A 16795-nucleotide genomic window follows, 5' to 3' on the forward strand; every position below is an offset into this window, starting at 1 on the left:
GAGGTGATACTAAAACGCTTGTGATGCGTATCCATAGTGACGCACTTTTAGGAGAGTTTTTGAACCGAGCTCATGAGTCTATGGAGCATGAAATTAGCTCCTCAGAAGTAATGAGCCCCGCATCTCTTAATCCCATGGACCGAACGTCTCTTGCATGTAAGATAAATCTGTTATCAAAAGTATGACGTACAACTCTGGGGTCTCTTATCAAGGTTTTTGGTGTTAAGGCACTTTGTTTTAATTTTGTCGTGAAATTTGTCGCGGTAATGAATTATGGTATGGAAATGTCTTGCACAATTTTATCATATTATTAAGTAGCTTATTAGTGAATAAGGAAAGTAAAGTTAAGAAACTGTTATATTTTCATCAGCATATTTCGTAAGGTCTAACAACTTTTATGTTTCAACAAAAAGACACAAACGTTAGCGAATGTTTTCAGTAGTCAAGGTTATTAATGATAGACTGATTTAATGATTTTGAGGCGTGAAATTGGATGCTTCAGTTCGCCCTTCGAAATTAAATTATTAATTTTAATTATATATAATTTAATCTCGTGTTAAGCTCGTCTTTAAGAAAGTAAGTTATTGAAGGTTGCAAATTTAATTTTGATATATATAGAGATAATAAGGATACTCTGCATATAAAACAAGGTTGTATGATTGGCATTTGGTTTCAGGATTCTTACTTTATCCCCATAAAACCTGTAATCTTCCTAAAGACAAACGGTAAGACACAGCCTTGTTTGAAGTGTCTGATGATCTTACATTAAAATCCTTAACGTTCTCGCTGCTTCGACTGCGAAGATGACTGTCTTCTGGGATGTTGCGCCGGCGTTTTGGCACCCTTGTTTGCTATTTACGTTAATAGAAATCGGACTTGATTAGGCATAATACAATTCGCAGTGTGTAGACCATAGAACGCGTGCTAGTTTATTTGTTGATTTTAATTCGTCAAGTGTAGTTGAGGTGATTCGAACTGAATACAGTTTAATCGCAAATTAAAAAAAATGAAGTTCATTAATAACTTGAATTTTGTACAGTTTTTGATAGAAATAATTTTTCCTCACTTTCCTTAGACAGTACTCGTACTGAGGTTATTCATTTCCAAGAAAGTAATTTCCATTACAAAGAAAAATAATTGTCCGGAAAATAAAACGTTCACTTAACCACTTCAACTTCCTTGGCAATTTACTTCAATCATTTCTTCAAGAAGTTGTCTGTGGTTGAAAGCAGGAGAATAAATAGAATTGATGAACAACGTTCGTAGTGTGTTCATTCGCCACTTATTTGGAACAGAACCCTGAAAATAATTTTTCTGATTCGATCTTACAAATACATACCTAATTGTTTTTCAAAGGAAATTTCGTCATACTGAATTTATATTTTCCTACTTTTATAAGAATGTTGTCTTGATTATTACAGTTACTGAATATCATTATCTTTAAGAACGTAAACATGAACAAGGTATTTTTAATCGACATTATCATTATGTACAAGTCTGGTTCATAGAAACCATATTAGGACGTGTCCTGCTGTGTTATCTGTTTTTTATTATTTAATTTATTATTATTATTATTAGAGCCGGATAGCTCACTCAATACAGAGACTCGACTAGGGGACCGGAATTCGTTTACAGACAGGGCAGGATTCTCATTTTTCGCATTTTGTCCAGACCGGTTATGGGCCCCACCTAGTTTCGAGTCCGGTAAATCCCGGGGTACAACCGGGGGTAAAGAGTCATGGAGATAGTATCCTTTTGGAACAATTGGTTTAAAATTTTCTTATTTTTTTATTGAGAATGTATTATCGGCCACTCTGTGGCTTGAATTACACATTTGAAAAGTTGTGTCTTACGGAATGGGCGACTAAAAATAAAGATTATTTTTATTTTCACCTGTCTTTTATTTTCCACTACTTAGCATTTACAAGAGAATATTCTCATGCATATTTTAAGAACCCTTCTGGTATTATTTATTATTAACTGTGCGTTTCTTTTCTGGACCCACTGGTTAAAGCCAGGAATTTATTATTTTAATTTAACTTTTCGTCTTGGCTATAGAGTTTGTGAAACAGTGAACAATGTCAAAGTAATATACACTGGGCTGTTTGGTCCCAAGTCACTAATCCAGCCAGAACTAGTGGTCACTCATATATGAACTCAGTTTTAAAGTTTAATTCACCCTCTAAGTGTCTTAAAAACGCGTCGTGTTTCGACAGATGCATCAAATTATTCTCCACAGGGATGATTAAGATGATATTTTCTTTACCCCCAGCAGTTGTGTAGTGCAACACATTTTACTCGCGACGTGCGCTTGTCGTTATTCAAGTTTCTTTCCGCAATCAAATGAAAATAACGAGTCAGCAGTTCATAAGCACGTACGAACTTCGTTTCCGTCATCCTTGCAAGACGTGACCTCATTCTAGTGGCTTGCAGATGCTGAATTTAAGGTCTTGAAACATTACTGCGGACGTGAAATGGAAAAGGTCGTCTCCAAAGATATGTTTTCCCGCAAATTAATCATACTACATAGCCACGTGCACCAAAACATTTAATTTATTCAAGCAGGATTACTGAGGCAGGCTTACAGTGTTTCTAAATTAATTTACGCGAATTATATACAATATTTTTATTTTCCGTCTATACACAAACTTAAAATAATGTTGTTTAAAATTATCTAAAATTATAACATTCTCAGTAGACACTGCATCTTGTTACATTTTTTGTATCGACGACATGTTTCAATGTGTATCACATCATCATCAGGTACTACAGTTTTTAAAATATATTAAAATTGATAGACCTGATGATGATGTGATACACATTGAAACATGTCGTCGATACAAAAAATGTAACAAGATGCAGTGTCTACTGAGAATGTTATAATTTTAGATAATTTTAAACAACATTATTTTAAGTTTGTGTATAGACGGAAAATAAAAATATTGTATCAATAAAACACAAACATGACGCAATTAAGATATAAAAAACGAATTGTATAGTTACAGTATTTACTATTGTGTGAAGGTGTTCCTTGTTGTTGTTGTTGTTGTTGTTGTTGTTGTTGTTCTTCTTCTTCTTCTTCTTCTGTAATCCCTTTTTGAACTTTTTGCAGCCAGTTGGCTAAGGAATTATGTTTTGTTCTTGGTAATAGGCATAATTATTTTTATCCAAAACATTCAAGAAGAAAATGATGATCTTAAATATTTACCTGCATATACAGTAATTACAATGACGCGCACAAGTGGCAGATCTATGTTGTATCTCTACAAGAATGTTGCCTTGTTTATGGTTGTATCTGTACTGACGTAACGTAGTTATCGTTTCTCTCATTACGTAAACGCTTGTCTATCAAGTAGCTTTCCCGTGAAGGAATTTTATCATAAGCCAGTTGGATGCAGGCAAAGTATCAATTATTCAGCACACATCCTTTGCCTTAAATAAATAATAGGATCAATGATGAAACATAATTACTTTCACGTTTCACCTTTTGCTCTTGATGAATTAACCTCCGAGTAACATCGTCAGGATGGTAACAGAAGGTGGAAAATGAAGAGTCTTTTATTATAGCGCAGAACTGCGACTGAAGGATGTCTTCTTAGAATTAAAACTGTAGACTAGCCTGGTGTCTGAAATTACACAGATCTTGGATTTCATAAAGAAGTAATGGAACGTATTTTTGACTTTTTCTACGTTTTTACTTTGTCAGAGTTAGAATTTGCTGTTTGTAGAATCCGATAGTAAAGCTCTGGTCGTTTGAAATTCGACATGATAAAATGCAGATTGCTGCTTTGGAATGTATGATTCTGTATTTAGAATATTTTATTGTCTAATGAGGTTTCCACGTCGCCAGCATTAAAGGATTATAGTTGAGGTAAATATTCAGAGTAGTTGGAAGATACTCTTCTTGGTTTATCGGTCCACACGCGGATAATGAGTACCGTAGTGTAGAGGGAGGAATGAAATATCTACGTGAGGTTTAGTCTATAAATTTAAAAATGGGATCAGCGGATGAACAAACAAGAGACAAACTGAACAGAAGTTGAAAAATTTCAACTGGGAAAGCCATACATAGTGAGTAAAGGCAATTTACGAAGCGAGTGACTAAGGTAATTTGAAGGAAGGAGACTGCAGTGGCCGACAGTTATTGCACACGGGGGAAGAACCTGTGACAGTAATGATAAGGAAGAATAGACGAAGAAGTTGCCATGAATTTTGCTGTGTCATGGCAGACAGAGAAGATTAGTCATAACTGGAGAGACATTTTAAAATTAGATTTTATTGGAACTTTGAGTGACAATAATTGTGCATTATTTATATACTGAATGCAGTTTTTATTACGAGGTTTAGCATGTGGTAAATATATTATATGGCCGAGAGAGAGATAGAGAGATGGGGTTAAAATGAGACACTGTGGAAAATTGTAGAAAAATATATCATTGGCATTTTAAGATAAACTAGAGAGAATTTTAAATATTTTAATACAAAATAAAATATTGGGAAGACGGAAAGAAGTTTGAGGGAACAGCATAACTTGCTTTTGTGACATGTCAGCTTCATTGCCGCATAGTCTGTCTTCAACTTAGTAATCTTCTTACTTATGGTAAAGGTAGAGATTATTTGTGTTAAGAATTCGACAGATATCAGATTGCAGTTTTGTAGGCGGCATGAGTGTTCTTAGGAACCTTACATAATGTGGCAAAAGTTACAGGCACGGCAGTATTCAGTCGATATGTCTGGAATAGAGTTGGAGTGGTTTATTCATTATACCAATATAATGTCTGAGGTATAATACTATTTCATATAAACTTCGTTTTGACAGTTGACTTTACTGTGGTTTTCATCCGATCGGCTACTGTTTTACTGGCAGGTACTTTCATTTGGACATGAAAAATTTATGGACGTGGATTTGTCAAATTCGGTCACCGGTAAGTTTTAAATGTCATTCATGGAGCAGACAATTTCGTTGCGTATCAACATTAATATAAAATAAAAGTTAACACATCGAAAGAAGTTAATGTAGTTTAATTCACTAAATTTATATGACGTTAATATCCAACGAATTGATGTATGTTAAATAATAAACGATATTAAAAGAGTATTGACGCTCGTTAACTCATTAATCGCGTGACATCGTATTAATAATGCAGCGGATATCCATTAGCAATGGACGTTTTGCTGAAAGTACATCACCTGTAATATACAGGAAAATATTGCATGAAATAAATTATAAATAATTTACTTGTTACATTTTACGTAGACTACTGAAGCCTTTATAAACTCTCCTATAAACCAAGTACTATTTAAAATATTCACATGCCGCCTCCAATGTTATGAAATGAACTCTAATTAACCCAGACTGTAGGGAACAAAGTTCTTGCATAGAATCTGAGAGTTTATTAACAGGTCAAGGAGATCACCGGCTTTAATTAAGCCTGAAGATATTCATTCGTTTTCGCACTTGGAACTCGTCCTGAGCTCACGATTTCACTCCACGCCCTCACATTGTATTTACATATCTATGTTAATATTATCCTCATATACAGAGTGTCCAAAAAGATTTATACGCATTGTAATACCGATTATTAACCTTGTGTGTGTACATCTTCTTAGGGAGTTTTAGATACTCGCAAGGCTTTTTCGGACTAAACTTTTGCGTTTACTTATCCTTATCAGCGAAATTTTTAGGTGTTGCATTTATCTGAGGAACAGACTGAATCGTAATATTATTTACGAGTTTCGGGGTAAGAAGAGATAGATGAAACAGCTGGAGATTGGGTAGGCCGTTAACCCATGTCGCAGAGGGTACAGAGGCGTTATTCCTCTCTCTCCATGAAGTCCTAGCAAATGTTTAACATGTAATAATATTTCAGAAGTTTTTAAATTGGAACAGACCATAGGGCCTGAAGAATAATAACGTGGGAGATAATTACAGTTTGTTTTAGTTAAAATTAAAGCCTTAAATTTTATTTTATATATTTTATTGTCCTTTATTTATCAGAATGTACACAATAAACATTTGAAATATCTTCGTGCCTCCACAAAAGCGATGTGATGTGAGAGCCTGAATTTTCATTGCTGGAAGAAAGATGGTTTGGATTGTAAGATTTGAGGTTTTCACAGCGGTGAGTATGAAGATTTCTGTCTTCTGGGTTGTTGCGCTGTGTAGTCTGGTCCATGTTAACCAACGTTTCAGAGGTCATACTGCTTCCGTCATCAGACATCGACCAGACTACACAGCTCAACAATCCAGAAGACAGAAATCTTCATGATTAGGATTACTTTGAGCAAAACAAAAAATGTTTACTACAGTGCAGTACAAGTATTTTCTAAATTCTATTTTATAAATTTACCGTGTCGAAGTATGCTTTAAATGTAACTTACAGAAGAAGAATTTTAGAACATCTATATTTTATCTACTAACAGTTTGTATGATGACATATTATTAAGAAATTTAGAACGTTTGATTTCAGTCGGAGTGTAACGCTACCAAGCACAAGAGCTTTCTCTACCACTTTGTTACTTAATAACATTATTTGAATGTTCGTCTGATATCTTCTGTTAACAATTCCTTTCTAGACGATTCCAAAATATAAGCTGAAAATATTCGTTTATTACAGTTATTACTACTAGATTTCTGGACTTGTAATATCATCTGGTATTCCGAAAAGAACAAAACTTTTCAGAAACTAGATGTTACCGTCCTATGGTAAAAGTTGGGGAGTCCCTACTAAACTGGGTCGTTTAGAAACAGCTAGCCTCCATAAGTGGACAACTACAGTCAAGCAGCTGATACTGTGTAAGTAGGATTTGAAGTTTTCACAGCGGTAAGTCTGAAGATGGCTGTCAGAGGTCCTTGCTGCCTCCATAATCAGGGCGATCGCCCCGATGATGGAAGCAGTCAGCATCTCTGAAACATCGGCAAACTTCCACCAGACTACACGGTACAACAACCCAGAAGACAGCCATCTTATAAAGCTATATAATCTCTTAAAATTAGGTTCTGTAAACTGTAGATAAGAAAACGATTTCCGATAAAAATTGTGAACACATCCAAAGGTCGAAAGCGAAGACAGGAAGCCTGATCATGTGGGAGCAATCCCTCGCGATTAAATTACCACCGAAAGCAGATTAGATCATTGGTCTCAGACAAACTTGAAGTGTCTGCCGCCATGTAGGAAGGGCAAAGGTAGGGATCTGGCAAATGCTTAAAAATTGTTGCTATGCGTACATTTTCTAGTTTTTAAAAAAAATCATCTCGACTTTTGATAAATTCTGCTTATTTTCTTATACGTACCCGATATTCTGTTAGAAATCGCATGATACAAATCCAAGAATTGTAGCCACTCATGCATTTTCCGGTCCCACCTGTCGCACAGAGTATAATATCAGTAACACTGCTTTCTATCATGAAAGCTGATTTTATAAAAAAATGTCACGATTAACATTGCCACTTACTTTGTTTAATACATGCCGAAATCCCGTTTCTGAACTTCTCTTCCTCAAGCTTTCCTCCACGTTTTTCGATACTTTCTTTTACAAATTTAACAATTGCATCTTCATCCATTTTGCCATCTTTCATCTATACAAAATGGGGTAAAATATAAATATCAGAACTGAATTTTAGTTGTGGAGTATTACCACGATGAATGCTCTGTACATTCAAATATATTTCGTGTTTCTTTTAAGAATAAAGAGGGTTTAGAAATATGGTATTTAAGAGATATATGAAATTATAAAATAATATTGCTTTAATTGACATTTAATATATTTTATTTGGCTGTTTCCTGTAATATATTTATTTTGTCGTAGACGTGAACGCTTTCTACTTGAATACTAATAAGGATTAAAGTGCACTGTTGAGAAACAAGACCTTGTGCTTCTGGTAATATTGTAATGGACATGTACATACCACGTTTTCTACAGTCAAGATGCATTCAGCAAAACACTGGAAAGGAAAAGGAAAAAATGAACATTATTTTAGATTAGTCATATGAGAAATAGAGGAACCGAGATAATGTACCACAGTAAGAACTCCGCGATGTTTGCTTATGGCTTAAATTTTTTTCAAAATAAATGGTGATATTTATAACTGATGATTGTGGGAAGGATTTACAGAGAAGTTTACGTAAACGGAAACGACATTGATAGTTTTGATTTCCACTTATCGATTTCAGTGTGGGTCTCAGTGTAGAATATATATAAGCCGGAACGATCGATAATTATTGTCATTCTAGTGTAGGAAAACATTTCCATGTAAATTGTTTCGGAAGTATCTGAAATGCGAATTTTGAGCTAGCAGAGGTTGTGAGGCGATGGGGCTGTAGACAGTGTCCTTAATATATTCATTCAAAAAATAAATCTAACAGATGCGGTGATCTAAGGGGCCATACTGTTAGTCCGCCTGTTTTAACCGATCTCCCTAGCAAAAGATTTCTTCTTGATGCACTGTCTTGTTGAAAGAAGAATGATTAACTGAAAATTCGCATTTGAGATACTTGGGAATCAGTTGACATGCAAATGTTATGCAGTATTTAAAACGAGTTTGATTATCACTTGGACGTATCATCAGTGAGTCTCACATTTGAATCCGATAAATGGCGAGACGTTTGACAGTTCCTGGTCATGCTTCACAGATTTTATTATTACGCACATCTATTTTTAGAATTTGATTTTGTAAATTTAAAGAATATTTGTAAACACCCTGTACAATTTTTGTCGCCATTTCAGGGAGTGAGTGACAGTCATTGCAGCTCATTAGTACGTCAATTAGGTTGTTGTTTGTTGCATCTTACTTACCCGTCGCGATTCAACGGGCTCCTCCTTCGGGAGATCTGGTCTCTTCATAAATTCATCAAATTCTCCTGCATCAAAGAAAATATATTCAATTAATGTCTTGCATGACTGAAGGCTTCTCTGCCAACTCTAAAGAAGTACGGTAACAAGCACTACCAGGGTTTAGAAAAAAATTAGTGTTCTTTTTATTTAAAAACTTTTGGTAATTGTAGGATGATACGATTTTACGTTGTAATCACTATCAGTACTCCAATATAAATTATTCTTTATTTTTTCTTTCAAGTTTTCAAAACTTGATTTTAACCGAACATGGCGACTCAGCGGTTAGGACTTCTGTTCCCTATTAGAGAAATATCTGGTTAATATCTTGATCGAGAGACTGGCTTTCACGACTAAGATATCTAGTGGTTTTTCTTAGTTATTCCAGAATAATTCTGGTACAATACCTTAAAATAGGCAACGACCGCTTGCTTTCTTATCCCCATATCTCTTTCAGTTTATTGTTTATTAGATATATCGTTTGAGTCTGAGCTAATGATGGCGTTATTAAATAAATAAAATACATAGAAATAGCACATGTTACTTCTTCTTTACAGAGTGAAATCAAATTAGCGTATTTAATATAGTATGTATTGAACTTAAGCCGTTGGAGGTAATAGATCAAAACAGAATCATATAAAAGAACGACTCTACAGAACTCAACTTGATTTTCACTCACCGTCAGTGAGACCATATTCATGCTGACAGTTCTTTGCCTTGATGTTGAAATCCTCATCATTGTACTGAAACAAATAAATGTACATTGTAGTTTTCGGATTCTTAGTGTAATATTTACTCTGTTTTTGATGTTTCGTTATTACACTCACCTTTCCAGTGCTCTTTATGTCCTTCATGTGGAAAGACATGTAAGGCCAAAGCCACATGTTAGTCCGTTTTGTGAAGATAACATTAGTAGTCATTCCAGCGTCTTACATTAAAAGTGCGAATAAATTTAATTCTCTCGAGTGTTTGTTTCTTCAGTTCTAAGAACTACCTAGTTTATTACAGCTTGTCGCCTGAGTTTCAGGGCAGAAAATGACTTTATTTAATTTTTTAAAAAATCTTGCCATTCCATTGTTGAAATACATTAAAAGATTTAATACATTAAGTGACGTACGTGGTATTAATGGGAGATTGAAGAAATGTATACAAAATTTTGGGTTGGAAAACATGAAAGGAATAAACAACTTGGTAATTCTAGACCCAGATGGAGAATAACATTAAAATGGATCTTAAGATATAGTACAGGAGGGTTTGAATTGGATTAAACTGGCATACGACAAGGCCTAGTGGCAATCTCTTGTGAACACAGTAATAAATATTTAGGTTTTCATAAAGAAAGCGGAAAATTTTGTTTCATAGTTGATCGTCTGGTATCTGCTGAAGAAGATCTCTGCTTCGTGGAGTTAATAACCTATCAACTGACGTAAAATTAAAAGTAGCCCAAGTTGATGAATTAAACACATTTTTAGATTAGTGAAATAGATAAATAATTAATATAAAATGTTCAGAACTTAATATGCGTCCTTTTATTACGACGTATATTGTGTAAGGAATCTCATGATTTATCGTCGATTGCGGAGAGAAATAATAAATATGCATTTGGTATTTAGATGTATAATTTCTTTTAGTCAGAGTATAACTTAAAATAAGATACACGTTTTACGTTACACACACTGCACACGAGATGATTTTACGGAACTGTTACTGACAACTTCTGAGTCCTTGTAGTTTGAAATAAGCACGCTGTTGAAAGTTGAAATGCCTTGGAAGCAAAATTTTACTTACGTCTGAACTCTGCGGAACAACTTTCGGCAAGCAGAATATTATTACGAATGTAACAAGCGATGTCTTCAGCTCCATTTTACAGAAAACTTGTTTACAACTTGACATATAATGTATAATCGTCGTAAAGTATTTTTGTTTTATAATTTGCAGAGAATATTGGCTCTGTTGCTTATATTTGTTGGGTTTAATACAGTGAGTACATTTTCCGTCAACGTCCAGCCAAGGAATATTTGAAATGCACAATATATTTTGAAAACATTAAAATTAAGGTTACATAAACCAGTCGTGACAAATATTGTATGTGGTAACTCAGCCATGGCGAATATCCGTGCTCTACTGAAATAAAGCCAAACATACAAAGAATATTAGTGTTTCGTATGATGAATAGTTGTTTTATCAAGGTCAGCTTCATGTGGGGAATTACATGAATCAGTTTAAGAGCTTGCTTTTAAATCACTGTGGAGAATAATTCAAAAGTTGTAACTTATCAACACATCCTCTTAAATGCCCAGAGTTGCACACGAAAGACAGCCAGGCAACAAAATAGGTCTAACGACTATAGAGAAGAAGAGGTTGTAAAACGTTAGCTTTTTGGGATGAGCCACATTGAGTGTTGAAAATTATCCAACGTTTCGACAAGCACTGCAGCTGCCATCTTCAGAGTGAATATGTTGGTTAGGCGTTCTTGGAAGCCTTATATAGGGCAAGCAGGTTCTCTATGAACGTGTTGTATTTTTATAGGTTTCGCTACCCAAATTTCTTGGGTTTAAGTAAAAATTTGTTCTGCGCAACTGGCAGAAAATTTCAGGCCTTGGGCAGGAAGAGCGTAAGCAGGGACTCCTCACAAAATAATAGGTTACAAATAACGGTATTCCTTGTTATGTAGCGTCTATCCTAAAATTTTTCTTATTAGAGCCAGATATACTTTTGAGCAGTTTGTTTTCAGAGATTATAAATATTACCCTTTTCTTGAAGCAAAATATCATGTTTCACATCCATCAAGTAGCAATATTATTATTATTTTGAAAGTGCTGATTTTCAGATTTTAAAAAAGTAGGCGAAATTAAAACATTTTCTGAATTTAAGATTGAGAATTTCGAGAATTTCGTTCTTATTTGTGTTATTTTCTAATATTTAAACCGTAAAACATTCTTAAAACGATGTTTTATTTGTTTATTATCATTATTATTATTCTGTTATTGATTTTGGTTTATTATCTTGTTCTTATATTTAGTTATATTTATATTTCTGGTATCTAGAAGTCTTTCTGCATTATACTTTATGGTATTTAAATCCTTTACTATTGTTTATATTAACGCAAATTCATGTGCATTACATGTAGATGGAGTTCCTGTTATATTCCTTTAGGGAACACTTCATCTGTCCTTACGTTTATGTTCGGAAATATTTCGAACACTGGGAGTATTTCACGTCCATAAAATAAGGTATTGCTAAAAACATGTATTTTTTTCAACGCTTCACATCTTATAATCGCCTAAAAAATTAGGTTTCAGACATTCTTCACTTTACGTATGTACAGTAAGTCATTACTCTTACCATAATTTTGCGATAGAGTCGTTTTCCAATATCCATTAAACATTTCCATGGTGCAAATGCTTTATCACACGTACTGTCGCCTCCTGGAAAAAAAACGTTGCTATAACACAGTGTTATAAAATAAAGATGAATTTTATGACGATTAAAATGCTACATGGATTTTCATAAATTGTGAACGTGAAAAAGTACATCCCGAAGGACACATTTTCTGAGATTTTTGGATGCGCACTGAAAATGTAAGTAAATCTAGTAGTCCATCCAAAGAGGATATACACAGTTCAATATATGCAACTGCTTTAGCATTATTTATTGAGTAAATGGGCTGTATTTGTGCCTAAGCCACCTGTCAGATTACGTGTGAAAAACTGAATGCTTTAGGCAATATTCTTTAATACATTGTGTAATTTATATTTTTTTTCCAAAAAGGTATATCAGGCAGGATGAATATCAGGAAACGAAAGTCTGATTTCTGTATGATTTTGAAGCAAGAAAATAATTTGCTCCATGCTAATTATCCAAAGATAGAATTTCATCATTTGGTCTATACCTCGATCGGCATCAGTACGTACCAAATGAAATATTATTACTTAGAACTGTCATCTTCATCAGTGTTTCTAATATGAGATGGAATTTATGATTATTCTGATAAATTAGGTAGGACTGTGGTTTTTCATGCACTGTCAGTTAATAGTACATATGGCAACCGCTGAGTTCCCATTACTTTTAAATTGTGATTATTTACTGAACTGACTAGTTACCAAGATCCCCACACATACTTATTTTTGCACAATCCGAAACGTCCGACTTGAGTTCTTCGTCGGAGTACTGGATCTTGTGATGGTTGATCAAGTCCTTAAATTCTTTAACTGCATTTTCCTCGTTGAGTGAACCGTCAGCATTCTGCGAACACGGTAGGACGTTTATCGTGTAATACATTCGATAACATTAATTTGAACACATTAAAAATGAAAAATTTCGAATACATCTTCCCCTGTATTTAAAAACAATATTGGAAACTTAAATGAATACTTTAGGAAAAGTCCCAACTGTCTAATACCGAAATCTGAAAATTGAAAGCATTAACATGGGAAGTACTGTATTAGGCTTTGTTCTATAAATAAAGTTTGTACGTATATGAAGCAAAACTTAGTTGAAGAAAATTTGAACAGTCAGAACTTAGAGATGCCCCTTTTTGGTTGTGGAGGCAAATGTGCCTGGATATAGGCCTACAATTTGAAGCACAATGGAAATTTATATGTGACTCTTACCTTTGATTAGCAGTCAAAATGACATAACAGCTAACAGCAACGTGATCGTGTGTTGAGTGAACAGCGGGTTTTATAAACACTTCATATTATTGTAAATATTACGTATTTGTAAAATGAAAATTTAACTTACTATTTCACCGAAGGCAGTTAGTAAACACACCCAATAACACTGGAAAACAACGAAAGGAAATGTAAGCATTGAAATTAATTCATTGTATATGTTGTGATTTAAATTGTTTAATGAGCGGTTTTTATGCTGATATGCTGAGAAAGACTTTAAGGCCTAACACAAATGAAGCGATAGAGGACTGGAAAGATTATATAATGTGACTTCATAATTCATTTTCCTCACATTGTGTAGTCAGGACTACGACATTAAGCATGTTGGGATGTAACACGGATGGAAGGATTTGAAATATTCATATAGTCGTAGAATTTTGGTCAAACTTCTGACGGGATGATGGATGGAGAGACAATATTGAAATGGATCTTCGTAAATATGATTTGAAGATGTAAACTATATTCAGCTGGCTGAGACTAAGGTCAAATATCGAGGATGTTTGGACACAATGATAAACGTTAGGATTTGACAATTACAAAGTTAATAAGAATAGCTCAAGAAGACAGAACAAACTGGAGTTAGGTGTTCGTCCGTTGGATACCTTATTACGTAATAAACATCTACAGCTTACCTTCTGGGTATCTGTGATCGTGTCATTTAATAAAGCACTCTTTGCACTAACTTCATCTGCAGCTGAAAATAAAATTAATTGTGATAATTTTATTACTATATATCATGCGTTCAAATGGTTAAGAGAATTTTATTTATTTGAAGAATGCAAAGGCTTTACATATGAATGGAGGAAATTTCTCTGTGAATATTTTGTGGTTTTACTCAAATTAATCGTTCAGTAAGTTACAGAGTCCCAGTCCGCTATTTGTTATTAAAATGAAATTATTTACGTATTTTAATTGCGTGTTTGAAATTCCCTTGTTCTGTTGTGTTTCTCGGTTCAATTCGAGACTTTGTACGTAGGATAGGGATTTTATTATGCTGATAATTCTATGAAATCGTCTTAAGAATGAAAATTATAGTCTGATTTTTGTAGAAATCTACCTAAGATTATTGACTTTTATTACACATGCGGCGCATTTAAGCAGTTTTCTTTGCAGTTCTGAATGAGAACGCAAGGAGCAAATGCGTGTGTTTATTTTATGATCCAGTGCATTCTTGCTGTGGACATTCTGACTGCAGGAGTAAATACTCACTCTCCTGTCTCTGTTTAGGTACAGATTATCTTTATAATAGTTTGTTATATACGTATAAGGTGAAGCAATGAGAAGACGCGTGTATTATTTGTTGGCATATTTTTATTCCATAACCATTTAATTAATAATATAATAATTTTATTCGAAGTTAAAGAAATATATTACATACTGCTTACCTGTCATTCCGTTTTCTTCCTTACATTTCTTGAAGGCTACTGTATCCTGTTCTGTAATTCCCTAGAAATATCAGTGCTGATTAGTTTGGATATATTAGGTGAATTTCTCTTAACTACAACAAAAGTTAGCCTAACGTTATTTAAATCAAAAATATATTGTAGTTGATTAAGAAACCTTTCACCAATATATCCATCCTTAATATTAAATACACTAACGCAGACCATATTTTTCATAACGTACTGTTTAATGATGTTTTGGCATCGTATGATCTGGTTAGCTAAAATTCTACTACTGTTAATATGTCTAATAGTTTTTAAATGTCATTGTCTAGCTATCTGCTTCTAATAACATGGTTCTTCTACGTCAGCCTTTGTTGAAAAAGTGCGCCTTTCGTGCGACGCGGGAAAAATTAAAATAACGTTCTGACGGTGACGACTCTGGTAGAAAGAAATGAGAACGAGGCTATGCAGCAATAAATTATGTTTCTGTTCAGCACATGAAAGTTTCATTGCCGTCAACGTTGACGGATAATATGCTTTAAAAGTCAGTCTTAGAGCAAAATTTATTCTAAAGATAGTATATGCAAATTGTAGGAAATCTGGGGATAACAGTGACATTTAAAATCGAAAGAAATTGTAAATTGAAATTGTTTTCGTGTCAACGCGTTCCAACACCTCCAGTTTTAATTCAGCCTTTGAAGTAGGGATCAGCTACATGCTTGGTTTCGAAGTGAGTAACTGTTTCAAGGATCTCCAAAGTGGCAATCTAATGCAGATTAACATGTTTACAAACAATAAAATATTACTGGCATGCAAAAAATTGCCTAGTTACGTCATTGCCAGGTTCATCCAAACATAGTGCATTTAATATTTCATTCTAAACCAAGTAACTACTTAAATTTCACCAGTGACGAAAATTTCTGTGTACGCAGAGCATAATTTCATGGAACAAAGTCCTTCTTGAAAAAGCAATAGTACTCTTAGCTAGACAAGGAATTTTCCGTCATCTATAGAAATTTGAGGTTCATTACCATATTTACAAGAGTAGACCCACGTAACATTTGGTAACATCCTATTTATTTTAAGGTGGGATTTTTAGTTCCCCTTTAAACCTTCAAGCTGGAGGACTACCCCTTGTCAGCCATCTGGATTGATTATTCAATAGGTTATATTGACATTTTCCCTCCATGTCTGGAGTCCTCATGCACCAGGTAGCCTAGTGACAAGCAACCTGCTTAGTGTGGAGATCCACTGTTAAAAAAAGAAACAACACAGAACTGAATTACTTACCTTTGAATTTGAAATAAGGCTGCAAATAATCCCCAATATTAGAATACAATTTCTTACAGCCATGTTATGTATGGAGTAATCGGCAATGATAATTTTCTGGTAGGTTATGAATCCTCTAGCTGAAATTGAAACAAATGTAACGAGAGAAAACATGGTTTCCGTTCCCTTTGTTATTGTTTGATCCATAGATATGGATGTCGTAATCCAGCATTGAAAATTTTACCATGTAGTCAACACAATGAAGTTACCTCGCTTTCATGTCACGAAATACATCACAGTCACTCCCAAACTTTTAAATGAATATCGCAGCCCGTAATTTCTGGCAGGCCTGTGAGTTAGCTCAGCCGTGTCCGGCGTTAATTTTTTACTATCCGTGGTCAAGACACGCTGCCTGTTATCCCGATTGAAGCGTCTCAAATATTTTTGTATTTTTTCTACCACGGAGAATGATAATCCCCCAAACTACATCAACTGTCAATATTATTTTCTAAATTATTTCTCCCAATCCCACCTGACTGCATTAGAAACATATTGTTCTTCATATTGGCACAACATTAGTTACAGGCACTGCTTTAATGTTAAAAGAAAGTACGGAAGAGATTTCAAATGTAATAG

General features: G+C 34.2%; 2 protein-coding genes and 1 long non-coding RNA gene across 5 annotated transcripts in view; 1 reads left to right on the forward strand and 2 right to left on the reverse strand.

The window, feature by feature from the left end:
* The window catches only part of LOC147874450 (uncharacterized), a 170816-nt gene that overhangs the window by 91348 nt on the left and 62673 nt on the right, over nt 1-16795 (forward strand). The window lies entirely within an intron of this gene.
* LOC110833955 (uncharacterized) lies at nt 5962-10756 on the reverse strand. The gene is made up of 7 exons (XM_022072592.2): nt 10621-10756; nt 9512-9575; nt 8797-8861; nt 7910-7945; nt 7456-7579; nt 7295-7365; nt 5962-6075 (listed from the first exon to the last, which is right to left on the reverse strand). The coding sequence occupies exons 1-7, from the start codon at nt 10723-10725 to the stop codon at nt 6070-6072; spliced, it is 471 nt and encodes a 156-aa protein (XP_021928284.2). The 5' UTR covers nt 10726-10756; the 3' UTR covers nt 5962-6069.
* LOC110833954 (uncharacterized) lies at nt 10434-16453 on the reverse strand. 2 transcript variants are annotated; one of them, XM_022072589.2, is made up of 8 exons: nt 16429-16453; nt 16181-16299; nt 14891-14951; nt 14138-14199; nt 13576-13614; nt 12954-13077; nt 12178-12260; nt 10434-10953 (listed from the first exon to the last, which is right to left on the reverse strand). In XM_022072589.2, the coding sequence occupies exons 2-8, from the start codon at nt 16241-16243 to the stop codon at nt 10930-10932; spliced, it is 456 nt and encodes a 151-aa protein (XP_021928281.2). In that variant the 5' UTR covers nt 16244-16299; nt 16429-16453; the 3' UTR covers nt 10434-10929. The 2 variants fall into 2 exon arrangements, with proteins under 2 accessions (XP_021928281.2, XP_021928282.2); XM_022072590.2 differs by having other exon boundaries at nt 10848-10956.

The sequence above is a fragment of the Zootermopsis nevadensis genome, unplaced genomic scaffold, assembly GCF_977971745.1.
Source record: "Zootermopsis nevadensis isolate Lab colony 2312 unplaced genomic scaffold, Znev_1.0 Znev_ptg000008l, whole genome shotgun sequence".
NCBI classification, from domain to species: domain Eukaryota; kingdom Metazoa; phylum Arthropoda; class Insecta; order Blattodea; family Termopsidae; genus Zootermopsis; species Zootermopsis nevadensis.